General features: G+C 43.0%; 1 protein-coding gene across 1 annotated transcript; it reads left to right on the top strand.

The window, feature by feature from the left end:
* Window positions 1–716: 716 nt before the first annotated feature.
* Window positions 717–27,930, top strand: LOC137047053 (oocyte zinc finger protein XlCOF6-like). Its single transcript, XM_067424592.1, has 5 exons — window positions 717–837; window positions 8,648–9,290; window positions 18,551–18,603; window positions 21,946–22,065; window positions 25,265–27,930. Exons 1-5 carry the CDS (start codon window positions 780–782, stop codon window positions 25,948–25,950), a joined length of 1,560 nt encoding a protein of 519 aa, XP_067280693.1. The 5' UTR covers window positions 717–779; the 3' UTR covers window positions 25,951–27,930.

Here is a 27,930-nt window from a genome sequence, read left to right as displayed (position 1 = left end):
TGGACTGAAAAAGTCCAACTCTGTCTGGCCGAATTTAGGTGAAATCTGGAAGTTCTGCTGGAGACATCCGACAGATTATAGGCAAATTATTTTTTATTTTACTGATCATATTTCATACCTGTTGAATTTACATTTTAGCCTACTAGTAAACAACCTTACAAAAATTAGCCATGGTTTTAATATTGTAAAATTGGAGTATGCTAACCATGTACATTTTTCGAAGATTGATTACCATTTGTTTAACCACAATTTTACTACAAATACCATTTTGTATTTTTTATCTGTAAGTGATTTCATTGGCAAAATAAAGATTTGTAAAGGTTATGAATTGTGTTATCTGAATTATATGCAATAAATAAATAAAACGTGGTAAACACAAGCTGTAACACAATACTGGAGAATACATTATTCCAGACATACCATATAACAAAGACATTTTGAGTTCAAGAGTGCTTATGTTCTAGCATACAACTCCCACAAATCAATCAATAAATATAATTTTAAAACTATTTAGTTTGAAACTTATATTATGAAATTGGTTTTAAATGAGTCTTTATGCAAAACACATAAAGCTGGTTAATTGCAAGTGATTGTAAGTGTGATGATCATCTGCTAAATGAGCAACAGCGACCACAATTCACACCTTCAGTCAGTGAAGCCGCTCCCACAGCCGTTCATGAGAGTTTAAATGCTGGGAATATTCCCATCTTCACACAGGAGAAGAAGAAGCAAGCAGGAGGAATTACTCCAGGAGAAACTACAGACATACTACTGTAAAGATGGAGATTAAGGAAGAATCCTGCAGAGTAAAAGATGAACAGACAGAGGAACAAATAGGTTGGTGTTTTCCTTCATTCTCTTTACATCTACAACATCTAAAATTAGATCCTAAACTCAGCCACAACAAAAAAGAAACGTCCCCCAACTTTCAACTACTTTTTCCCAGCAAATTGTAAAAATGTATGTATAAATTTTAAAAAGATTCAACAACTGAGACGAACAGAACAAATTTCCCAGACATTTGACGAACAGGAATGTAATAATGATCCTAAAACAGGACGCTTCCACCGGCTGCTTTAAACAGTTCTTGCTGTGAAATGTTACTTCACTCTTCCAGCAAGACACTCTCAAGTTCTTGAACACATCTGGAGGTTCATAATATGATTACATGTGGGTTAAAAAATAGAAAATCACCATGTTTGACTGAATAACAATAGGTTACTATCGTAACCCCGGTTCTCTGAAACATCGAGTGGAGAGATCCACCTATGGGAAGGGCATCCGTACCTGACCTCTGCAGAAGCATCCAATTGCACCAAGTCTGACAAGACAGGCAGGAGCGCGCAGCCAATGCCCAGTAAGGCCCCACCCCTTACCAGCGGGCATATATGGGCTGCATACGCTACTGTACATCAGTAAGTATATTCGCTTCTCGTGCGGTAAGCGGGGCAACGCTGGTGGATCTCTCCACTCGATGTTTCAGAGAACCGGGGTTACGATAGTAACCTATTGTTCTCTTTCATCATCTCGTTTCGAGATCCACCTATGGGAGAGACATGGACAGCTCCCCGATTGCCCAATACACTCACAGTGAGGTCCTGTTAGCCAGAAAAAGACGGTCACCCCGAGGGGCGGTGCACGACGCGTCTCATAATCATGAACTCGCCACACCGACGCAACCGCGTAACTGCGGTGTGAAGCAGGACATGAAACATAGGATATGTGTGTCACACATAAAGAAGGCAGGGTTAGGAAGACCCCACCCCCAAGACCGAATGTGCTACTGAGGTTCTGGTGACATCCAGCCTGTAGTAACGCACAAACGTATGGGGAGAAGCCCAACTGGCCGCAGAACAGATATCCTGCAGTGATACTCCCCTGAACAGAGCCCAAGAGGCTGCCAAGCCCCTCGTGGAATGAGCTCTGATGTTCCCTGGGGGTTGCACTCCCTTTGATTCATATGCCAAGATTATAGCGTCCACAAGCCAATGTGAGAGGCGTTGTTTAGACAGGGGATCCCCTTTGCGAGGAGGAGCCCATGAAAGGAAGAGTTGGTCACTCTTCCGGAACGCGCTGGTCCTAGACACATACGTTTGTAACGCACGGACTAGACACAGTTTAGCCTCTGATCCTCCGCGGAGGAAAAGGGCGGAGGGTGAAAAGCGGATAGCTCCAACACCTCCGATGTGAACGCAGGGAAACATTTCGGCATGAATGCTGGATTAGGCTTGAGGAAAACCTTATCTCCACCCAGAGAGAAATTGATGCACGAGGGGTGGACCGAGAGTGCATGTAACTCACTGACATGTTTGGCTGACGCCAAGGCCAAGAGCAAGGCTGTTTTCAAGGACAGCAACTTAAGGGGAATATTCCCCAGAGGCTCAAAAGGGAATTGAGACAGAGCTTCCAGCACCATGGAGAGGTCCCATTCAGGGATCGTTCTCCTAATGACTGGCAAGGAGCGACGGGCGCCCTTCATAAATCTGCGGATTAGAGAATGCTGCCCAACCGTTGAGCCCTCAAAACCCACATGGCAAGCAGAGATAGCTGCCAGATAGACCTTAATAGTGGAAAAAGACCTGCCCTTATCCATAAGGTCTTGGAGGAAACACAAGATATCAGCGAATGAGCACTGATATGACGTGAGACCCCGCCCATCACACCACTCATCGAACACCTGCCACTTACAGCCATACAAGGACCGTGTAGAAACGGCCCTGGCATTCTGTATAGTAGCCACCACTCGCGGGGGAAGCCCTAACGTGCATAGGTTCGTCCTCTCACGGGCCAAGCCCAGAGAGCTACCCTGTCCGGGTGTGGGTGATAAATCTCCCCGTTCGCTTAAGACAATAGGTCAATGCGGAGGGGGAGGCACCACGGCTGGGCATACAACAGAGGGATTATCTCTGCCAGCCACGGCGCTTTGGGCCACCTAGGTGCTATCAGGATGAGAGAAAAAAACCCCTCTCTCGCCCTGGCCAGTGTGAGAATTATCAGGCACAGGGGAGGAAAGGCATACAGCAGCACTCTGGGCCACGGGTGGGCCAGTGTGTCCACCTCGGGGCGCGTCCAAGTCCTTTAGCGAGAAGAACATAGGACAATGGCTGTTTTCGCGCGAGGCGAACAGATCTACGGGCGCCCGTAGTCTCATCCATATCATGTCTACTATCTGAGGGTGGAGGTGCCAATCTCCGAAGAGCGGGTTCCCCCTCGATAGAAGATCCGCGCCTCTGTTCAGAATTCCCGGAACATGAGTCGCGCGTAACGACAGGAAAACTCGCCCGCTCCATACCAAACGCTTGTAAGCTAGGGCATGAAGCTTCGGCGAGCGCGCGCCGCCTTGACGATTGATAGCCACTGTCGTGGTATCGTCGCAGCGTACGAGCACATGATGTCCCTGCAGACGAGGCAGAAAATGATTCAGAGCCTTCTAATTGGTTAGAAGCTCTAAATAATCTATGTGCTCTGAACGTAGTTTGCTCGGCCGCAAACTGTTCACAGTTCTGCCCTCCTGGGTGGCACCCCAGCCTGTTAGGGATGCGTCCGTCGTCACGACTTTCCGCAACATGACAGTCCCCAGAGGGGTACCCTGTGCGTAAAAGTCCGCGCTCTTCCAGTGGCGCAGAGCTGCAGCGCAGGTGCGCGTCACTGTTACAGAGCGGCAAAGATCGTGTAACGGGCTGAAATGTAGTGACAAAACCCATTTCATGAACGCCCTCATCCTCAGGGGTCCTAGTGGCAAAAACTGGATAGCTAAAGCCATAAGACCCTGTAGCCTGAGACATGTGCGATATCGCCCCCTCGCCCCCTCTCTGAACTGTGACAGACAGTTCGTCAGAGAGAGAACGCGCTCTTGAGAGAGACGCGCTCGCATGGAGACTGAGTTGAGCTCCATGCCCTGGAAGATCACCCTCTGACTGGGTGTAAAGTTGCTCTTGTTCACATTCACCCTGAAGTCCAGAGATCGGGTGTGCGCGAGCACACGGGAGGTGTCCTGCAACACCTTTTCCCTCGAATCGGCTATGATGAGCCAATCGCATATGTATGTCAGGATCCGTAGACCAGACATTCTTAGGGGAGTGAAGCCCGCTTCCACACGCAAACAGAAAGTTCGGGGGCTTAATTTTTGCCCGAACGGAAGCACCGTGAGTTCGTAACAAATGCCTTGATAGGCGAAACGAAGAAACTTCCGGTGTGGTGGATAAATGCTTATGTGGAGAAAAGCATCTCTCAGATCGACCGATGTGAACCAGTCGTTCCGTTTCATGACACGGACGAGCGAACCAAGGGTTAACATTATGAATCTGTATTTCCTCAAATGTTTGTTCAACACCCTGGGGTCCAGAATAGGACGGAGGGAACCGTCCTTCTTTGGGACCAGGAAATAACGGGAAAAGAAACTCTGGTTTATCAGATTGTGGGGAACCACCTGAATCGCACCTTTGTTTAGAAGAGAGGAGATTTCCTCCTTCAGGACGTGGGCCGTGCTTTCCTCTGTGTGAGAAAAGAGAACGCTGCTGAAACGTGGATGTTTCATAGCAATCTGCAGACGATAGCCCTGTAATATCATGCGTAATACAGTAAGCCAGGCTGACACACAGCTCGTGTGAATGCTCGTCCGGGCCGTGCTGGCTTCGAGCATGCCTAGCTGGCTTATTTGTGATGCAATGGCGCCCTCTTGTGGAGAAACTAGGGACGACACGTGCAGGTTCACCATTACGAGAGAAAGGGTATTTCCCTACATTGAGAGGGTATCTCGCTGTGACGAATTCATTTGATTCGTTAGATTTATTGTGTTTTTTGTGTTTCTGTGTGTGTTGTGTTTTCTGGGAAACACTGGGGCCGAAGCCTTTATTATTTGGGTGAGGGGAACACAGTATGTGCGGTGTGGTTACACTGCTTTTGAACTTTTCCTCACGACAATCCCCTTGAACAGGGGGGAACACACATTGTCCACTAAACACATGGGCTGGGCAGCCACGGGAGGGGGACACCCTACAGTAGGAACCTTCCGTCCTTTGGACAGGGGTTCTGGGGCAGGAAGAAAGCCCAGAAAACTTCTTTCGAGCCTTTTCCTTGACCTGATTAAAATTACGTCCCGGGACCGGGGGGTTAGGCAAACGCACAGGGGGCGCCTGGCGTGGGACCGTCTTCCTGGGAAGATACAATATGAAGGCCTCGTGCTCCTTCTTGTCGTCACATCGTTGTTGCATCATAGCAACTGCGGGGCCAAAGAGAGCCCGGCTGGGCTCTACCGGGGTGCCTGCGATACGTTTCTTTTCGCTATCCGGGAGACCAGACAGGTTGAGCCAGAGGGAGCGCTCTCCTACCACGGAAAGCGCCATAGAGCGCCCGCAGGTTTGGACGACCTGACGAGCATTACGGAGAACGAGGTCGTTAACCGTGATGATCTCCTTCCACAGTGCAGGAGAGGGAGAAGATCCCTTATCTAACCTCTGGCCCAGATCGTCCAGGATCTCCGCTTGGTAAGCGGAAATGAGGGAGGAGACATTCAGAGTCCTAACAGCCAAGGCCGAGGATTTATAAACGGCCTGGTGCACCGAGGCAGAAAAACGGTCCATCCTGTTAGGAAGGACCGGCTTCGGGGGGGCGGGCAGCCCTCCCTGGACTGGGTTGAGGTGTCTGGCAATGGAGGGCTCAATGGCAGGCGGTTCGCCCATGCCGCGAGCCGCCATATCTTTAACCTCCAGCCCCGCGAGACCGTGTTTAAGATCGAGCGGGTCGTTCCAGTAGTGCCTCATGTGCTTAGCGCACGCTGGAAGAACGGGAAAGAGTTCTTTCCTCGGGCCGGGGGGGGCTCCCAACACTTTACCGTCATAAATATCCCTCTCCTGGTCGGTGGCGCTCTGTGGAGCCGGCCATTTAATGTTGAGACGAGCGGCCGCTCGCTCACACACATCCAGGAGGATGGATTGAGGCAAGGCCGTGGGGGCGCTAGCCTGGGGAATAACAGAGGGCGGGATGGCCTCCTCGTCCTCCGAAATTTCAAGAAGGCCCGCGTCGTCGTAATCACCGGACCCGGCAAGATCGTAGGCGAGTGGAAGGTTACCCGTGAAGATGTCCTCTTCGGGGAACTCAGGATTGGGCTGGTCAGCCAAAACAAGAGCCGTCGCGCCCCGGGAGGTCCCCGGTTGCACGCTATCGTCACCGTGTTCCATATCCGAGTACGACAAGTCGAGCTCGCCACACTGAGTAGCGGCAACTTTAAGGCGGTGTCGCAGGAGTTTCTTAGGCAGTACCAGGCAGTAACTGCAGTTCTCCGGGTTCTCTATTGCCTCCTCTGCATGCTTGAGGCCCAAGCAGACCACACAGAAAGGGTGAAAATCCTTAGCGGCGATAAGAGACCCACACGCGGCCGGGCAGGCCCGTAATAGGCTAGACACAGAAGGAGAAGACTGAGAGAGCGACATACCCGCGAAAAACTCAGAAAGGTCCGTGGCGGCAGCCGTGGAACAGGAAGACGGACGAGAGCGCGAGCGGCTCCGAATGCAGACACAGAATGTGGCAGAATAGAACTGTCACGCCCGGTGGAGGCTGATCTGGCGATATTTCCTCCTGCAGACAATAAGTGAGCAGCGCAAATCTAACCGAACTGTGTCAGTGCAGAGATCGCGAGAAGCGAATGTCAACTGATGTACAGTAGCGTATGCAGCCCATATATGCCCGCTGGTAAGGGGTGGGGCCTTACTGGGCATTGGCTGCGCGCTCCTGCCTGTCTTGTCAGACTTGGTGCAATTGGATGCTTCTGCAGAGGTCAGGTACGGATGCCCTTCCCATAGGTGGATCTCGAAACGAGATGATGAAAGAGAACTTTAATATATTTATTAAGAATCGGTGTATAGTTAATTTATAAAGTGAAGACTCTGAATGCTACTATTAAATATATACTGTAGCTATAAAATAAAGCACTGCTTTCTCCTATTTTTTGTAAATAGCATTTTTGCTTAATTTAAAAACAAAGCTACAATTAAACTTTAATTGATGTCCTGTAATTATACAGTCACATTTAAAAAAATAATAATTAATTACTCCTTTCATGAAATAAGATTTTGGTCATCCAACCTGTTTAGAATAATGAAATTTAAAGGGGGGGGGGGGGGGTGAAACACTCAGTGTCAGTCAATCTCATGCCAATCTTTAGTACCTATAGAGTAGTATTGCATCCTTTATATCTCCGAAAAGTCTTTAGTTTTATTATATTTATAAAAGAAATATAGGCTGCACCGAGTCTTTCCGGAAAAAAACGAGTGCCTGGAGGCGTATCGTGTGGGCGGAGCTAAAGAATGACGAGCGCAAAGCGGTGACGTCCTCAAGCGTGGAGGAACTCATGGCTATCTCAGCTAATACAGATAATGATCCGGAATAAAATCTGAGGCAGAAATAAATTGAACAGGAGAAACAGCAACAGCAGGACGTCCGTCTCTGTGGTATGGACTGTATTTAGTGGCCTGTCAACATTTGTGTGTGTTTACTCGCAGTTTATGAGGACATGATTCGGTTTATGGACTATTGTGTGCGACTAAACCTTAGCAGTAGCAAGCAAAACGGTTTTGCACGTCAGACTAGTGTAACGTTATACAGAGAACAGCAATGGAGTAACCGTTAGCGCATTTGAATGACGAAGCACGCGTTTGTGTCGTTTACTGATGTTTACTCACGCGACGATAGCCGACAGCACAGACATTTGAAGCAGTTTTACTCACCGGCTGCTTCCAAAGCAGGACCGAACCTTTATCGCTGGGACCGCTCCGTCAAAAACACACTTCTTTGGTATGATTTGGTGAAGTCCTGACAGCAGTAGCGTGGAAATCCACTTTGCGACGCGACTGAAGCGATGCCTTGAAGCTTCCCGTCATTTCTGCGTTCAAATCGGTTCAAATGCAGCGCTGCCTTCCCAGAATGCTGTGCTGAAGCGTTGAAGTCGCTCGACGTCACTCATAGGAATAAAGTGGAGCGCGGCGCACGTCAAGTGTTCACGGACGACTGGATCTGCAGCTGAGCGAGTGTTTATGGGCGTGCATTTCCTCTCTCGCTCTAGTCACGCGCGCGCGCACCCTACCGGGAGAAGAGCCCGTACGGCCCATACAAGGACCTTCCGCTCTTATTAACGTCAAGCCGACCCATACTCGAAAAAAACTCTCCGAAACTTTTGAGAAACCGGAAGGAGTATATTTGACACAGAAATACTCCATCAAATGTCCAACATTAGTTTTTGAAACTTTGTCTATGTTTAGGATGGGAATCCAAGTCTTTAACAGTGTAAAACGCTCAGTATGCATGAAACAGCATTTCACCCCCCTAATGAATGTTAACATGACTGATAATTATGCGATTGTTGCAAACATCTCTGTAAGGATGTTCATGTAATTATTATTGCAATAAGAGGAGGGAATTTATTTAATTTTTTGGTTTAAAAAAAACAAACAAATAGTAAGTTCTGTCATGTTATGGAGTTATGTATCATGATTATACGTTACTGTATTAAGGTGTTTTAGTCCGGTATCAGTTGTAATTTTAGTATCGGGACAACACTAATCTCGAGTTAATTTGATTGGATTTGTGCTAATTTGAGATTGAACCATATTTATTTTTGTTGAATAATGGGAATGTAATATGTTGATTTTAGACTCTGTGGAAGTGGATGAAGACAAGCAGCAAAAACCTCATCATTTCACAAATGAAGATGGAAACACAGTTGATTCAAAGACTGAAAAGAATTTCACACCAAAAAGAGCTCGAAAAACTGGAGTCAAAAGATCCTTCACCTGCTCTGAGTGTGGAAAGATTTTAACTCAGAAAGTACACCTAAATGTGCACATGAGGATTCACACTGGAGAAAAACCATTCACATGCTCTCAGTGTGGAAAGAGTTTCAGTCAGAAAAACTCTCTCATAAATCATCTGCGCCGTCACTCTGGAGTAAGACCGTTCAGCTGTGATCAGTGTGAGAAAACATTTATTGCGGCATCATACTTAACAAAACACCTTAAAATTCATACTGGTGTGAAGCCTCACGTTTGTTCTTTTTGTGGAAAGAGTTTTTCACGACTGAACTCTTTAAAAGACCATGAGCGTATTCATACTGGTGTGAGACCCTATGTGTGCTTTGACTGTGGAAAGACCTTCACTACATCAAGCACATTAAATCAACACCAGAGAATTCACACCGGAGAAAAACCGTACCAGTGCTCAAACTGTGGGGAGAGTTTCGCTTATTCATCTAGTCTAAAGTATCATAAGAAAAAAACGAAAATGTTTTGCCTAAAGTTGCCTAAATGAGCAAAGGTTCATGTTTAGATCGATCAAACACAAATAACAAAGTAGACATTCAGATTAAACAAAAGCTTGATTCATTGATCTAAGTTTGATCATTTGTCAAAGGACATTTTGCCAGGGTCAGTATAGTTCATGAAACTAGTGTTGCTGTAAAATGTGATTCAATAAGTGATAGGTTTTGTTTCTTAAGAGTTCAGTTATTTTCATTAAATGTGCTTGAGTATGAATATAAATTATGTAATGTGAACAAATTGAAAAGACATTCTGGCTGTTTTTAAAAAAATAAACATGAACTATCATGGTGAGGCTGAATTGATAAACACAAGCTAAGCGTCTTTAAAAGCTTTTATTCTTGCCACGGTGGTCAATTCAGACATGCAGTATGGTTATGGGGAGATTGTTTAGTCAATAATTCAAGAAGGTCCATATTTTAAAGCTCTTTCTAACTTGTACTCAGCCTTAAAACTAACATATAGTTCCTGTAATTGTTTAACTAGTATTTGTTACAGTAAGCGTTTATTTACAAAGCAAGACCATTAATGGCTCTTCATTACTGTGCAGACTAATGGTAACTTTTTTCTTTCATCTATAGCAGCACAGTTAGAAACGTACTCGGTTACTTTCGTAACCTCGGTTCCCTGAGAGAGAGGAACGAGTATTACGTATGGGAAAAACTCCTTTTCTCGAGAATGTGAAGCAAAACTTTTAATAAAGGTATCTATGTAAAGCGCAGTGAGCTGCACGGCCATAGCCCAGCGCGAGGAGCGCTCTGATTGGCCGGGCTGCGGCAACTGCAGGAACCTATGGTGAGGCGGCTGAGAGGAACGAACCAATGGGGGGCGTTCCAGAAGCCCGCCGAAAAAGGTGCTTATATTTGCATACAGGAGGCTATATAAGACCCTAATTCGCCATAGGTGTCAGGTTTTAAGATCGACTGAAGCGATACCTGAGAAGCATAAACACGGCACGGAACGTAATACTCGTTCCTCTCTCTCAGGGAACCGAGGTTACGAAAGTAACCGAGTACGTTCCCTTTCGAGAGAGGTTCCTCGTATTACGTATGGGAACACAATGTAAAGCGCCGTGTGTGCTGACTGACCCAGTATACCCAAAGCACATGTTATAAACACCCGAGACACCGACAGAGGCGGCTTATAAGGGGAATGAAGAACCGGAAGAGTCGGTTCGTTTGAACAGCTGATCGGACATAGTCGGATCTTATGATGAATGAATAGTGCTTAAGGACTAATGTGTACAGGCCAAAATGTAAGGCAATCTGTTTGCCAGGGTCAAGATAGAGCCTAGATGGAGAGAAGCCCTGCTTGTAGAGCTGGAACCTCCAACTTGTAGAATCTGATAAAAGTGGACGGAGAGGCCCAGCCTGCCGCCGCACAGATATCTTCCAAAGAAATGTCACACGACCAAGCCCAAGATGAGGCCATGCCTCTAGAGGAGTGGGCTTAAATGCCTGTAGGACAGGTTAGGTCCTAGACCTATATGCTAGTGGGACTGCATCCACTATCCAGTGTGAGAGACTGTTTCATGACAGCACAAACTTTAGTGCGGCCACCGAAGCAATGAAGAGCTGATCCGACTGCCTGAAGGGGGCGGAGCGCTCTAGATACAATCTCAATGCTCTGACTGGGCAGAATAGGTTTGCGTCTTATTCTCTCTGAGACGCGGGTTAAGCAGTGCAAAGACCTGCATACTGAAGGGGTTGATAGCACTTTCAGCATAAAACCATGCCTCGGTTTGAGCACAACCTTGAAGTTGCTGGACCCAAACTCAAGACAGGAAGGGCTCACGGAGAGTGCAGGTAAGCCACCCACTCGGTTAACCGAGGCCACAGCCAGCAGAAAAACGGTTTTGAGTGATATGTGCTTCAAGCTCGTGTTCTGGAGTGGTTAGGAGGGGGAACCCTTCACGGCCTCCAAAACCATGGCGAGGTCCCAAATAGGGACCGAGGTAGGGGCAAGGCGGGCTGAATCTCCTGGCCCCTTTAAGAAAACACACAATAAGATCACTTTTCCCTAGTGAATGTGCCGCGATCGGAGCGTGGCTAGCTGCTATGGCGGAGACACACACCCCGAGTATGGAGGGGGGACGACCCGCATCCATTAGCTCTTGGAGAAAGCGAGCGGTTCCGCCAGTTCGCATGAGTGTGCGTCAATGTTTCGCGTAGCACATTGGTTAGAAAACCACTGACCACTTCAAAGCAGAGCTACCAGATAGCAGGGGCTCTAGCTTCCGAAATAGTGTTCATAACTTGTCAGAGAGGTTCCCGGATACCGTTGATGGGCCATACGTGGAGGGCCCACAGCTCGGGATTGGGATGCCAGACCTTCCCTTTCATTGGCAGAATAGGCATGGGGCTGTGTCTGACAGCTGAAACAGTATGGAGAACCATGTGCGGTTCTTCCAAAGTGGGGCTATTAAAAAGCACAGGCTGCAGCTGGATCGCGGTCGGAGGGAACATATAGAGGGAGTCTGGGCCAACATGGGCCAGGGCATCCCTGCGTTTGCAGAAAAAATATTGGGCAGCGTGTGCTGTGCGAGCTGAATTGTTTGCGGGTAAAGGGACCATCCCCCTGGGGACATGGGTCCTCTGGATAACATGTCCGGACCCTGATTCAGAATACCTGGCACGTAAGCCGCCCTTAGGGAGCTCAGATTGTGCTCTGCCCATAAAAGGAGATGCTTAGCCATGCAGTGAAGAGAGTCTGATCTCGGCTGCCCTAGCGATTTTATGTACATTATCAAGACGTGGTGGTTCTTATGCCGGAAGTCTTGAGTCTATGACAATGACTGTACTGATAAGCCTGCCCCTCGAAGGCGAATCTCAAGAATGGCCTGTAGTGGGGGTGGGGGGTTATCGTAACGTGAAGTATGCGTTTTTCAGATCTATTGAGAAAACCCAATCCCCGGGGCGAGTGTGCGCGAGGATTTGTTTCACCGTCAGCACCTTGAAACGAGCGTGTCATAAGTGCTTTGTTCAGATGCCTGGAAAATGGGCCTGAGACCGCCACCCATTTTCGGCATGAGGAATTAGCGACAGTAAAAACCTGACTCGCTAGCGTCGGGTGTACTGTTTCCGCCGCTCTCTCCTTTAACAGTCTCAATGCCTCAGCGAGAAGCACGTGACTGACACTGCTTCTTACAGAGGGCTCGACCACGGCTTGAACCGCGGGGTCTGCGAGCAAAACTGTAGCGAGAACCTCGTTTTATATGTTCAACACCCAATATTATATACCAGGAATGGCCTGCCAGGCCTGGGCTCGTAAAGCCAGGGGTTGAATTAGATTCGGGGGCTGGCCGCTTAGTAATAGGGGCCTGTTAGCCGGGTTGCTTGTGCTGTAACACTGCTTGTAACACTGTGGGGATAGTGTTAGTTTTGGCGGTGCAGGCTTTGCAGTGGGCGCAAGCCTCACATTTATATTGTGTGTGCGAGAGTGAACTTTGTGAAAAGTGCTTGGGTGCAGGAGTGCAGACTGTAAAGTGGGCACATTTCCTACATAGAAAGCTCTTTTGTGTGTAGTGTAAACAATGTGCAGTGGCGCACAACCTACGTAGAATACCCACGGTGCAAACCAGTGAGCAAATCCACAGGGATAAACGCACACAGCATTAGTGTGCAGACGAGCGTGTTTAACACAGGCTAGTTGACTGCAATATTTCATCTCCAGTCACTTAACTTAAGGGAACTGGGAGAATGTAAGGAAGTGCGGGTGGTATGTGAGCCATTCCACAATGCCGTTATGCTCTAGTCTAGACTGAAAGCACGCATGCAGACAAGCGTGTTTGACCACAGGCTAGTTGACTGCAATAAGGCTAGTTGACTTTATATGGTGTAATCCGGCCGCGGTGGGATTTATTTGTGATTTTGTGAGGCTGAATTAACAGTGCTTATGTAGGGGTGCACACTGTGTAGTGGACACTTTGTCTACAGTGTAAAAACCTTTCCAGCCGCCTGAATAAAGGGGACTGGAAGTGATAGAGTGAAAAAAGGGCTTAGCTTGGCCGCCATTTTCCGACGCCCTTATGCTCTGACAGTGAGCGCGTGCTATGACGTAAGCCGCGCTCTAGTCAGCAACGCGCTGTGGAAGGGGCGCGCGCTATCATGACAGGGCAGCCATTACAACTTCCTTGGCAGTAAGCGCGCGCTGCAGCGACATTGTTCTTGACATACCCAACAGCCCGAGCTCGCTCGTCTAACTTACTCTAGTATTCTCTGTCCGCAGCGCTTCAGCACGGCGGCGGTAGAATGAGCACGGCGAGAGCTTCGGCTCGAGTTAGTTTATTCACTCTAGTATTCTCTGTCCGCGGCGACAGCGCGACTGAACGAGAATTGGAAGCGTGAGGAAAAACTCTGTCCGCGGCGCTTCTAGCACGGCGAGAGCTTCGGCTCGAGTTAGTTTATTCACTCTAGTATTCTCTGTCCGCGGCGATAGAGCGACAGGACGAGAGAATTGGAAGCGTGAGGTAAAACTCTGTCCGCGGCGCTTCTAGCACGGCGAGAGCTTCGGCTCGAGTTTGTTTATTCACTCTAGTATTCTCTGTCCGCGGCGATAGAGCGACAGAACGAGAATTGGAAGCGTGAGGAAAAACTCTGTCCGCGGCGCTTCTAGCACGGCGAGAGCTTCGGCTCGAGTTTGTTTATTCACTCTAGTATTCTCTGTCCGCGGCGATAGAGCGACAGAACGAGAATTGGAAGCGTGAGGAAAAACTCTGTCCGCGGCGCTTCTAGCACGGCGAGAGCTTCGGCTCGAGTTAGTTTATTCACTCTAGTATTCTCTGTCCGCGGCGATAGAGCGACAGGACGAGAGAATTGGAAGCGTGAGGTAAAACTCTGTCCGCGGCGCTTCTAGCACGGCGAGAGCTTCGGCTCGAGTTTGTTTATTCACTCTAGTATTCTCTGTCCGCGGCGATAGAGCGACAGGACGAGAGAATTGGAAGCGTGAGGAAAAACTCTGTCCGCGGCGCTTCTAGCACGGCGAGAGCTTCGGCTCGAGTTTGTTTATTCACACTAGTATTCTCTGTCCGCGGCGATAGAGCAACAGAACGAGAATTGGAAGCGTGAGGAAAAACTCTGTCCGCGGCGCTTCCAGCACGGCGAGAGCTTCGGCTCGAGTTAGTTTATTCACTCTAGTATTCTCTGTCCGCGGCGATATCGCGACTGAACTAGAGAACAGGAAGAGCGAGGAAAAACTCCGTCTGTCCGCGGCGCCTCCTCAGCGCGACGGTATAGTGACGAGAGCTTAGGCTCGAGTTCGCCTATTCACTCTAGTATTCTCTGTCCGCGGCTGTAGCGCGACGGAATGAGAGAAGAGTGAGAACAACTCTGTAGCAGCGGCGGAAGAAGAGCCGCGGCGGCGGCAGAGTGAATAGAGCTTCGGCTTGAGTGTGCTCATGTCCTCTAACATTCTCTCTTTCCGCGGCGCTATTCAGCACGACGGGACGAGAGCAGAGGGAGAGTGAGAAGAGCTCTGTCTTTCCGCGGCGCTAAACGACGCGGCGGAACGAGAGAGTCCTCGAGTAGAACAAGCCTGTAAGCTCTAGAAGTGGCGTTGCAGCGGCAACACACACACAAACACATATAACACTCAACATAGACACAGTTTAAAGGATATATAACGCCGGATGGCGTAGCTGGAACGGCAGAGAAGGCGGAGAGGGAGTCCGTCGTCCTCAGCTGCAGGTTCCGCTGGTGCCTTTTCAACGGCGGTGCTTCTTCCGGAGACCAGCGAAGGTATCGCTGAAGGAGATAAAATCTGACACCTATGGCGAATTAGGGTCTTATATAGCCTCCTGTATGCAAATATAAGCACCTTTTTCGGCGGGCTTCTGGAACGCCCCCCATTGGTTCGTTCCTCTCAGCCGCCTCACCATAGGTTCCTGCAGTTGCCGCAGCCCGGCCAATCAGAGCGCTCCTCGCGCTGGGCTATGGCCGTGCAGCTCACTGCGCTTTACATAGATACCTTTATTAAAAGTTTTGCTTCACATTCTCGAGAAAAGGAGTTTTTCCCATACGTAATACGAGGAACCTCTCTCGAAAGGGAACTATAGCCTACACCATGCCACAGGTGAAATGTAGCCTACATATTTAGTGGAAAATCTATTCCCTTAACTGATTATCTGTTATAAATTCTACAACTAGTCAAAATTGACCATATAATAGCAATAGAATGATATATTCTACACTGTAAAAAATATTTAGAAAAAAAGTTACCTGGTTGCCTTAACATTTTGAGTTAATACGAGATTCGACAACCTTTATTAAAATATTATTAAAATATTTTGTAAGCATATTGGTTAATTGTGTGTGTTTTATTTCTGATGAAGCAGTGAAAAATGCCAAATAGTGCTATTTTCATGATTTATCACATTTTTATGTGGTTCAGATACAATAATATTTTGAGTTTCTATTTATTAAACTAATTTCCTTCATTGTATCAACTCAAATTTTTTATTTCAATAAACTCAAAATTTTAAGGCAACAGGTTACTTACTTTTTTAAGTTAAACCAACAATATTTTTTTACAGTGTAGTAAATGTGGTCCTCATGAGTTTAAAAAGCTTGCAGGATGACGTTTATATAAAAACACCCAAACGAAAAGTACCCATGGGTTTATTGTAGTAAAAATGTATGTGTTTTTGTTTTCTCATAGATCGATTACCATCTATTTTACCACCATTTAAGCCTACTACAAATACCATTTTTTATTTATTTCTAGTAAAACCATGGTTAATTTATAGATTAACATAATTAGGTTAATTATTATGAGAGTTGTATTATATAATAGATTGAATACTAAAATCTATTAGTTCGGACTCTCATTTCTGTCAATAGGGGCGGCAGTGGCTCAGTGGTTCATGAAGGTTGTCTACAAACTGAAAGGTTGGTGGTTCAATCCCCGGTTCCACCTGACCAAGTGTCGAAGTGTCCATGAGCAAGACACCTAACCCCAGCTGCTCCCGACGAGCTGGATGGCGCCTTACATGGCTGACATCGCCGTCGGTGTATGAATGGGTGAATGTGAGGCAAAAATGTAAAGCGCTTTGGATAAAAGCTCTATATAAATGCAGTCCATTTAGTTGGGAGGGGGAGATGTGAGTGAGGATTTTTCAGCCGGGACTTTTTACTGCGCCGAGTCGAAGTACTCTCAGAAGTGCTATTCCACCATACATTATAGTTCTCTTTTTTTAATCCGCTTAAATATATTATATACACACACAGGTATATTGAAGCGGCAGATGATTTCAGAATCCCTCTACTAAAAATCAGATGAGCCCAGAATATGAACGCAACGCATTTAATTACGCGTTAAGCGTTTTCCTCCATTGAATCCCATTAGCTATAACCTTATCGTATGTTAAAAGATACATAAAAATACTGCCCCGTTTAAACTTTGAGCTGGGTAATGATGGAGCTCTGATAATAAGAAAACTATGGTGACATTTGCTGATAATACTGGGGCAATTTATTATTATTATTATTATTATTTTAAAGAGTGTTATTGCTGTGAAAGCTTCACCTGTGTAATGCTTAGGACTGGGCTGAGGATCGGTCGCTGATGCTAAAATAACATTCAGAGTTTTGGTGTGCATGCTGTTCCCGATCTAACCTGTCTTTCATATTTCCTGCAGAAATAAACGTGTTGCACCAAGAAAGAGCACCCCTTCTTATGAAAGTGACACGAGTAAATACTGTAGTTTTGGTTTCATCTCTTTAGGCCTACCTCTGATTTGCAAACCATGACTTTTCTCCATTTTGCTCACATTCACACGTTGAATCGATGTCTGATTACAGGGATCATCATTCATCAAAATTCTTTCAGATTCTCTCCGAACTGGATTAATGAATTGATCGGTTAACAGTGCTGGAAATATAGAGCTCATTTCTGATAATAACACCACTTTTGAGAAGATAAAGACTAACAGTCTGACAGTTGGATCTTTTGGTTTGTTTTTGATTTGCCCCTTTTTAATTGAATTATGGGAATGTAATGATTCGAGACCCAATGGAAGTGAATAAAGACAAGCAGCATCTGATTCAAAAACCTCATCATTTTCCAAATTAAGATTAAAAAGAATTTAAAGCAACAAAAAAAGTTCAAAGAGTGTCATATTAAACGGATAAATAATCAATCTTGTTTTTTTGTTTTGTTTAAATACTATTGCTATTCCTAACCTTTCAAGATCAGCGAGATCAGGGGTTTTCAAACTAAATGATGCTAAGGACCCCTAAATATGATGAACCTTTATGAGGGACCCCCTTCCTAAAATCCATCTATTTTTATCTAAGAAAAAAATATTTGAACTGTTAGATAAATATAGTAAGTGTGACATTTATAAATACAACATATTGTTTTCCAACTTAAACTGGCTATACTTAATGTTGGATGTATGAAGAACATTTTCAAATAAAAATGTTGTATAAGCAACTTTCTCAATAAATGTATGTAAGCAGTTTACATTCTTGCCTTACAACCCCAGTGAGCGAGAAAAAGGGGACTTTAGCGAGAAAACTCACTAGAAAAACGCAAAGCAAACGTATACAATTCTGGAAAGTATGTATATGGCAAGAAACGAGAGAAACATTTAGAAATGAAACAGTTAGAGTAGACTTTATCCATTATTCAGTCTTTTTATTCTCTGAAATTTTCTGGGGACCCCTTATAACCTTCTGGAGGACCCCTGGGGGTCCCCGGTGTCATGACAAATCCTGTCCCCCTGTGAAATCATGTCCGCTGGTAGCGGTTTTAAATGCCTGATCAAAAGTTGTTATACGTGGTTCTGGACAATTAATTGTTTGAAAATAACTAAATAATAAACTAATAAACTATACATTCATTGCCATAATAAGTACACACGCAAAACATTTATTTAAAATATTTAATTGATTGCTATAATGGGAGCAAAAACATGTTCTGAATTATATACTTATATAAGCACTTATAGCTTTAGTTATATACTACTAATATATGAAACATATGCTTTGTAAGACATTAAAGACTATTTTAACACAATTTAAACAGCAAAAATCAAAACGCGATTGTGTAAGAATTGTAATCAGGCTCTGAACAGATTACCTTTTAAAATTTCTTTCAGCCAATAGAATCGCTCTTGGGGTCCTTGCGGATACGATTTCACAGGGGGACAGGATTTTTCATGACACCGGACCCCAGTTTGAAAACCCCTGAGCTCGATATCCTGCCATCTATTTGCAGGCATCGCATTGCCTGTTTTCCGCCAGTGGAGGCGCTCGAGCGACCGAGGCAACGCATCCGAGTCTAGAGAAGAAGAGAAGTGAGCGAGGGAAGGAGGAAGTAGGAACATAAACATGAGAAGTGGAACACAGCTGTTAATTCTGCTCTAAATCTGATGATTTCACACTGTGAGTACATTCATTTATCATTCATTAGGAGAAATATAAATCCAAACGAGTCGGTCCATTTAGTGAATCACTCAGAAATGAATCGACTAATGTTCATTAACAGTTACGTTACGCTCGAGAACTGTGAACTGACTGGTTTTCCCCACGTTATAATTTGCGATGATTATAAGTTGTGTTTTCATTTTATGTAGTGAACAAATTAAACCTGATAAACAAAGTTTTTAATGATAAATCATATGTAATGTAAGCAGGGCTCAATTTTTCTCCACTCAATGATGTCCACTTATCACTTTGTAACATAATATGAGAGAGACCTGGATGAGATTGTAGTTGGCTTGAGTAAGCTAGACCTGAAAGTTTGAAGTATTTTTAACAGCTTTAAGTTTACAGGGTTTAAGTTTTAATTAGTTTTAGTTCAGTCATTAAACGTTAGAATTAAGTTTAAGTTAGTATTTTAAAGGGTAGAGTTTTGACAGAGACAGATATGTCTTTTCAAGGTCACCCATTTCTACTCGTACTCAACCTGAACCCTTTTGAGCGCCTCACAGCTCTCAAGAAATACAAATCAAAACAATAGACCTTACCTAATTAATAAATTTACTTTATTTTACAATAAATCAAGGCGTTGTCCTTTATATTCAACATCTCTAATCTGTAGAAACAAAATAATTTTAACTAAAAACGTCTCATGGTCTGACAGACACATCCCTAAAGTGTCTGCAGACTCTCCCCTGTGAAGGCCTTATCGACGTCAACAAGACAATAAGCAACCGCAACTTCAAAAAAATGCCTAAAACAAGCCCAATATTATATTATTATATTATCATCAACCTCTCTGAGTTTGAAAAGCAAACAGTGATTTTACACAAATCTTCAAATTGCAGTAAAGGCCACACAGTATCCTCTGATTAGCTGTGAACAGAATAGGTTTGGAGAAGGAAAAAGCGACGTGAAATAGATAGTTGGAGTTAGTGTACACATATTAGGAGCAGTGGTGAACACACACACACACACAGACACAAACACACACACACACACACACACACACACGCACGCACACTGCAAAACATGAAAAGATAAGCCCTGCATCTCAATGTGCAATCTGCCCTAATTGGACAATACCATTTAGGATTAATAATATGCACATTTTTTACAGTCTATAATTGGGAAACAGGCAAGCACCAAGGGAGCGCTGCAATTAGGGCTGGGACAGTATGGATTTTTTAAACCGCGGTTTTAAAAGCAAGAAATTCCCGCGGTTCAGCGCTAAACTGCTTTTAAATCCGTGATATGAAAAAAAGAAAAAAAGACGTGCACCAGGCGTGGCGCCCCTCTTGCGCGTCTTGTTGTGAGTGTGACACACATTCATCTGTTTCTATAGTTTGCTCTGTAAATTAAATTGAGAGTATAACTAATGCATATATACTATTTTAAATACTGTACTGTATTCCAGATATATATAGCCTACATTTTACAATAATAAACGCGCCAACATCCATTTCATAAGCATGCGTGTTTATTTTCCGTCAGTGAAACAACACATAGGCATAGCCTACAGCCTGTAAAACATTTAAATGATTATAAGTAAATAATGGTAATCTTAAGAATATAAGAAAAATTAAATATTCGTTTAAAAAATATTTGTTTTATATCCTATTGCCCCGCAAAGATGCATCATGCCGGTCTGCGCTTTAAGATGAATGTGGGACACGAGCTGGACACTGTCTCGAATATCTTCGTCTTCGTGTTTTCTCCTGATGTTGCAAAGCAACACTTGTTGTAAAACGTCTGAAGAGTGAATTTTCAGAGCCGTTGGTGTGTGTGCGCTGCTGCGTTGTGTGAAACTAACGTGAAAACAGACTTTATTCGCCTCAAATGAAAGCACATTTACACTGAATCGTTTCCTATCACATATATAGTGTGCTATGTGCCTTTCACCATGTAGAAATGTGTGTTAACAACTCATGACCGATTTCAGCTTCAGCAGTGTAGGGGGCGGGCTTTAGATTCTAGAGCGCATTCTGATTGGACAGAAGATTTGACGAGAAAGTGAAGTCTGCGATGATGTCACCAAAATCTGAGATTCGTTTTAGCTGAAGTGGGAGACTGTAAATTTTGGATGCTTAGATCTCCTAAATGCAAATTTTGTCATAGTTTTGGAACATAGCAGCTTATTCATAACTTTAAGGCTAACACAGTCATACTAAAAGCTAAAAAACTTAAATTTTTGATTTCAGTTGACCTTTAACGGTCGGCTTAACCCCTAGTTAACCCCTTCTTAACCCCAAGTGGATTTACACCAATTGAGAAAGTCAAAAAGAGTTAGGTTGTGCCCCGCTCTCCCATATGTATCATCATTTTACTCTTATAATTCCTTTTATAACTTTATCGTCTTGGTTTTTATTTTTGGTTACAATTTTATTTATTTCTGTTGGGAAGGCTCTGTGGTAATGTATTGTTGTTAAGACGTTTTCTGGAAGACAAAAGGTTTCTGGGAGATTAATCGGAGCGTGGACTGAAAAAGTCCAACTCTGTCTGGCCGAATTTAGGTGAAATCTGGAAGTTCTGCTGGAGACATCCGACAGATTATAGGCAAATTATTTTTTATTTTACTGATCATATTTCATACCTGTTGAATTTACATTTTAGCCTACTAGTAAACAACCTTACAAAAATTAGCCTTGGTTTTAATATGTATGCTACATATTGTATGGTTATATACAGTGGTATGGTTAGTATGCTAACCATGTACATTTTTCAAAGATTGATTACCATTTGTTTAACCACAATTTTACTACAAATACCATTTTGTATTTATCTGTAAGTGCATTCATTGGCAAAATAAAGATTTGTAAAGGTTGTGAATTGTGTTATGTGAATTTTATGCAATAAATAAATAAAACATGGTAAACACAAGCTGTAACACAATACTGGAGAATACATCATTCCAGACATACCATATAACAAAGACATTTTGAGTTCAAGAGTGCTTATGTTCTAGCATACAACTCCCACAAATCAATCAATAAATATAATTTTAAAACTATTTAGTTTGAAACTTATATTATGAAATTGGTTTTAAATGAGTCTTTATGCAAAACACATAAAGCTGGATAATTGAGAGTGATTGTAAGTGTGATGATCATCTGCTAAATGAGCAACAGCGACCACAATTCACACCTTCAGTCAGTGAAGCCGCTCCCACAGCCGTTCATGAGAGTTTAAATGCTGGGAATATTCCCATCTTCCCACAGGAGAAGAAGAAGCAAGCAGGAGGAATTACTCCAGGAGAAACTACAGACATACTATTGTAAAGATGGAGATTAAGGAAGAACCCTGCAGAATAAAAGATGAAGAGACAGAGGAACAAATAGGTTGGTGTTTTCCTTCTTTCTCTTTACATCTACAACATCTAAAATTAGATCCTAAACTCAGCCACAACAAAAAAGAAACGTCCCCCAACTTTCAACTACTTTTTGAAAAGATTCAACAACTGAGACAGACAGAACAAATTTCCCAGACATTTGACGAACAGGAATGTAATAATGATCCTGGAACAGGACGCTTCCACCGGCTGCTTTAAACAGTTCTTGCTGTGAAATGTTACTTCACTCTTCCAGCAAGACACTCTCAAGTTCTTGAACGCATCTGGAGATTCATAATATGATTACATGTGGGTTAAAAAATAGAAAATCACCATGTTTGACTGAATAACTTTAATATATTTATTAAGAATCGGTGTATAGTTAATTTATAAAGTGAAGACTCTGAATGCTACTGTTAAATATATACTGTAGCTATAAAATAAAGCACTGCTTTCTCCTATTTTTTGTAAATAGCATTTTTGCTTAATTTAAAAACAAAGCTACAATTAAACTTTAATTGATGTCCTGTAATTATACAGTCACATTTAAAAAAATAATAATTAATTACTCCTTTCATGAAATAAGATTTTGGTCATCCAACCTGTTTAGAACAATGAAATTTAAGGGGGGGTGAAACACTCAGTTTCAGTCAATCTCTTGCCAATCTTGAGTACCTATAGAGTAGTATTGCATCCTTCATATCTCCGAAAAGTCTTTAGTTTTATTATATTTGTAAAAGAAATATAGGCTGCACCGAGTCTTTCCGGAAAAAAACGAGCGCCTGGAGGCGTATCGAGTGGGCGGAGCTAAAGAATGACGAGCGCAAAGCAGTGACGTCCTCAAGCGTGGAGGAACTCATGGCTATCTCAGCTAATAGATATGATCCAGAATAAAATCTGAGGCAGAAATAAATTGAACAGGAGAAACAGCAACAGCAGGACGTCCGTCTCTGTGGTATGGACTGTATTTAGTGGCCTGTCAACATTTGTGTGTGTTTACTCGCAGTTTATGAGGTCATGATTCGGTTTATGGACTATTGTATGCGACTAAACCTTAGCAGTAGCAAGCAAAACGGTTTTGCACGTCAGACTAGTGTAACGTTATACAGAGAACAGCAATGGAGTAACGTTAGCGCATTTGAATGACGAAGCACGCGATCGTGTCGTTTACTGATGTTTACTCACGCGACGATAGCCGACAGCACAGACATCTGAAGCAGTTTTACTCACCGGCTGCTTCCAAAGCAGGACCGAACCTTTATCGCTGAGACCGCTCCGTCAAAAACACACTTCTTTGGTATGATTTGGTGAAGTCCTGTGACAGCAGTGAACGGTGGAAATCCACTTTGAGACGCGACTGAAGCGATGTTGTGAAGCTTCCCGTCATTTCTGTGTTCAAATCGGTTCAAATGCAGCGCTGCCTTCCCGGAATGCTGTGCTGAAGCGTTGAAGTCGCTCGACGTCACTCATAGGAATAAAGTGGAGCGCGGCACGACATAAGTGTTCACTGACGACTGGATCTGCACCTGAGCGAGTGTTTATGGGCGTGCATTTCCTCTCTCGCTCTAGTCACGCACGCGCGCGCACCCTACCGGGAGAAGAGCCCGTACGGCCCATACAAGGCCCTTCCGCTCTTATTAACGTCAAGCCGACCCATACTCGAAAAAAACTCTCCGAAACTTGTGAGAAACCGGAAGGAGTATTTTTAACACAGAAATACTCCATCAAATGTCCAACATTAGTTTTTGAAACTTTGTCTATGTTTAGGATGGGAATCCACGTCTTTAACAGTGTAAAGAGCTCAGTATGCATGAAACAGCATCCCCCCCCCCCCTTTAATGAATGTTAACATGACTGATAATAATGCGATTGTTGCAAACATCTCTGTAAGGATGTTCATGTAATTATTATTGCAATAAGAGGAGGGAATTTATTTAATTTTTTGGTTTAAAAAAACAAACATAGTAAGTTCTGTCATATTATGGAGTTATGTATCGTGATTATACGTTACTGTATTGAGGTGTTAGGGGTTAACAGCTTATGACCCAGGACCAGTAGTGAAGAAATGAAGACAGAGTCAGGATTCCAATTAAATAAAAGAAAAATTTACTTAAGAATAGTTTGCAGTTTCAAAAGCAGAAGCCAGCTTCAAGTCTCACAAGGAGTTCGTAGGCCGCGCTCCCTCTCTCACCGTCTCGTTGCCTCGCCCTATCGTACATACAATTGTCCCAACAGTTATACCGTTTTCAAGGTCTTATCCACGTCATTACTGCAATGTGGATGATTCTGATTGGCTCAGAGACAATGCACAGTCATGGTAAATTTCCACTCGAGTCAGTTAATCTGATGCACGTTTCCACTGACGTGTCACTTGTTGATGCTTTCACCCAGAATTAGGCCCGTAGTGACCTTCCAGATCTGGAGCAGGCGCCAGCTTGCCCAGAACAACAAGTCCACCCATCTCTTAGGGTGCCCATTGAACACCATTCTGATCTGTAGCAGAATTTTGCGCACATACACAGATACACAGTCTCTCCAAGGTTGGAGCTGATTAAGCTCCAGTTCTAACCAGTTTTTACCAAAACATACTGATAACATGTGCTTTCTTTCAGTGAGAGGGACACACAATAGTACAGGCGATATTCATCTTGAGTCTTTAGTGTTTCAGTAAAAGGAAATATAAAAGGAATAAAACATAATAAATTAAATGAAAGACAAATCCATATTTCATATCTGGAAGCCGGGCTAAGTGAGCAAACGCTGTTACTGCACTCCTGACATGTTAGGGGTGTGTGATACCTCAAATCCAAACACACGACCTTGTTGCCAGTGTTTAGTGACACATCACACATCTCTAGGCCAGACCCTCAGTCACTCCTCAGAGACCAAATACACACTTTAGAAAACAAGGAACTAAAACAAAATCATAACTGGATAGAATCATTATAATAATATAGGTAATATAGGAAGATAAATATTAATTAAGGTTTTGATTATGAAGTTAATTAGGATATGAATATATACAGGTATATTGAAGCGGCAGTGGATTTCAAAATCCCCCCTTCAGAGGTGTTTTAGTCCGGTATCAGTTGTAATTTTAGTATCGTGACAACACTAATCTCGAGTTAATTTGACTGGATTTGTGCTAATTTGAGATTGAACCATATTTATTTTTGTTGAATAATGGGAATGTAATGTGTTGATTTTAGACTCGGTGGAAGTGGATGAAGACAAGCAGCAAAAACCTCATCATTTCACAAATGAAGATGGAAAAACTGGAGTCAAAAGATCCTTCACCTGCTCTGAGTGTGGAAAGAGTTTAACTCAGAAAGTACACCTAAATGCGCACATGATGATTCACACTGGAGAGAAACCGTTCACATGTACTCAGTGTGGAAAGAGTTTCATTTGCAAACAATACCTAAATGATCACATGAGGATTCACACTGGAGAAAAACCATTCACATGCTCTCAGTGTGGAAAGAGTTTCAGTCAGAAAAACTCTCTCATAAATCATCTGCGCCGTCACTCTGGAGTAAGACCGTTCAGCTGTGATCAGTGTGAGAAAACATTTATTGCGGCATCATACTTAACAAAACACCTTAAAATTCATACTGGTGTGAAGCCTCACGTTTGTTCTTTTTGTGGAAAGAGTTTTTCACGACTGACCTCTTTAAAACTGCATGAGCGTATTCATACTGGTGTGAGACCCTATGTGTGCTTTGACTGTGGGAAGAGCTACACTTCATCAAGCACATTAAATCAACACCAGAGAATTCACACCGGAGAAAAACCATACCAGTGCTCAAACTGTGGGGAGAGTTTCGCTTATTTATCTAGTCTAAGGTATCATAAGAAAAAAACGAAAATGTTTTGCCTAAAGTTGCCTAAATGAGCAAAGGTTCATGTTTAGATCGATCAAACACAAATAACAAAGTAGACATTCAGATTAAACAAAAGCTTGTTTCATTGATCTAAGTTTGATCATTTGTCAAAGGACATTTTGCCAGGGTCAGTATAGTTCATGAAACTAGTGTTGCTGTAAAATGTGATTCATGAAGTGATAGGTTTTATTTCTTAGAGGAGTTCAATTATTTTCATTAAATGTGCTTGAGTATGAATATAAATTATGTAATGTGAACAAATTGAAAAGACATTCTTGCTGTTTTTAAAAAAATAAACATGAACTATCATGGTGAGGCTGAATTGATAAACACAAGCTAAGCGTCTTTAAAAGCTTTTATTCTTGCCACGGTGGTCAATTCAGACATGCAGTATGGTTATGGGGAGATTGTTTAGTCAATAATTCAAGAAGGTCCATATTTTAAAGCTCTTTCTAACTTGTACTCAGCCTTAAAACTAACATATAGTTCCTGTAATTGTTTAACTAGTATTTGTTACAGTAAGCGTTTATTTACAAAGCAAGACCATTAATGGCTCTTCATTACTGTGCAGGCCAATGTTAACTTTTTTCTTTCATCTATAGCAGCACAGTTAGAAACTATAGCCTACACCATGCCACAGGTGAAATGTAGCCTACATATTTAGTGGAAAATCTATTCCCTTAACTGATTATCTGTTATAAATTCTACAACTAGTCAAAATTGACCATATAATAGCAATAGAATGATATATTCTACACTGTAAAAATTATTTAGAAAAAAAGTTACCTGGTTGCCTTAAAATTGAGTTAATACGAGATTCGACAACCTTTGTTAAAATATTATTAAAAGATTTTGTAAGCATATTGGTTAATTGTGTGCGTTTTATTTCTGATGAAGCAGTGAAAAATGCCAAATAGTGCTATTTTCATGATTTATCACATTTTTATGTGGTTCAGATACAATAATATTTTGAGTTTCTATTTATTAAACTAATTTCCTTCATTGTATCAACTCAAATTTTTAATTTCAATAAACTCAAAATTTTAAGGCAACAGGTTACTTACTTTTTTAAGTTAAACCAACAATATTTTTTTACAGTGTAGTAAATGTGGTCATCATGAGTTTAAAAAGCTTGCAGGATGACGTTTATATAAAAACACCCATACGAAAAGTACCCATGGGTTTATTGTAGTAAAAATGTATGTGTTTTTGTTTTCTCGTAGATTGATTACCATCTATTTTACCACCATTTAAGCCTACTACAAATACCATTTTGTATTTATTTCTAGTAAAACCATGGTTAATTTATAGATTAACATAATTAGGTTAATTATTATGAGAGTTGTATTATATAATAGATTGAATACTAAAATCTATTAGTTCCCACTCTCATTTCTGTCAATAGTTGGGAGGGGGAGATTTTTCAGCCGGGACTTTTTACTGCGCCGAGTCGAAGTACTCTCAGAAGTGCTATTCCACCATACATTATAGTTCTCCTTTTTAATCCGCTTATCTTACAGGTATATTGAAGCGGCAGATGATTTCAGAATCCCTCTTTCAATACTATGTACTAAAAATCAGATGAGCCCAGAATATGAACGCAACGCATTTAATTACGCGTTAAGCGTTTTCCTCCCATAGAATCCCATTAGCTATAACCTTATCGTATGTGTAGCCCTGAGTGTTTATTGTCAGTTTAAAAGATACATAAAAATACTGCCCCGTTTAAACTTTGAGCTGGGTAATGATGGAGCGCCGATAATAAGAAAACTATGGTGAAATTTGCTGATAATACTGGGGCAATTTATTATTATTATTATTATTTTAAAGAGTGTTATTGCTGTGAAAGCTTCACCTGTGTAATGCTTGGGACTGGGCTGAGGATCGGTCGCTGATGCTAAAATAACATTCAGAGTTTTGGTGTGCATGCTGTTCCCGATCTAACCTGTCTTTTTCATATTTCCTGCAGAAATAAACGTGTTGCACCAAGA

This window comes from Pseudorasbora parva, chromosome 18 (assembly GCF_024679245.1).
Source record: "Pseudorasbora parva isolate DD20220531a chromosome 18, ASM2467924v1, whole genome shotgun sequence".
NCBI lineage: Eukaryota > Metazoa > Chordata > Actinopteri > Cypriniformes > Gobionidae > Pseudorasbora > Pseudorasbora parva.
The sequence above is the reverse complement of the archived record's forward strand: the minus strand, read 5'-3'. Positions and strand labels throughout refer to the sequence as shown.

Coding starts and splice junctions, on each gene's coding strand:
- LOC137047053 (XM_067424592.1), top strand. CDS start 780: ATGGAGATTAAGGAAGAATCCTGCAGAGTAAAAGATGAACAGACAGAG. Junction 9,291..18,550: donor AAAATGTTTTGCCTAAAGTT/GCCTAAATGAGC, acceptor GTTTTCCGCCAG/TGGAGGCGCTCGAGCGACCG. Junction 22,066..25,264: donor AGAGACAGAGGAACAAATAG/GTTGGTGTTTTC, acceptor TGTTGATTTTAG/ACTCGGTGGAAGTGGATGAA.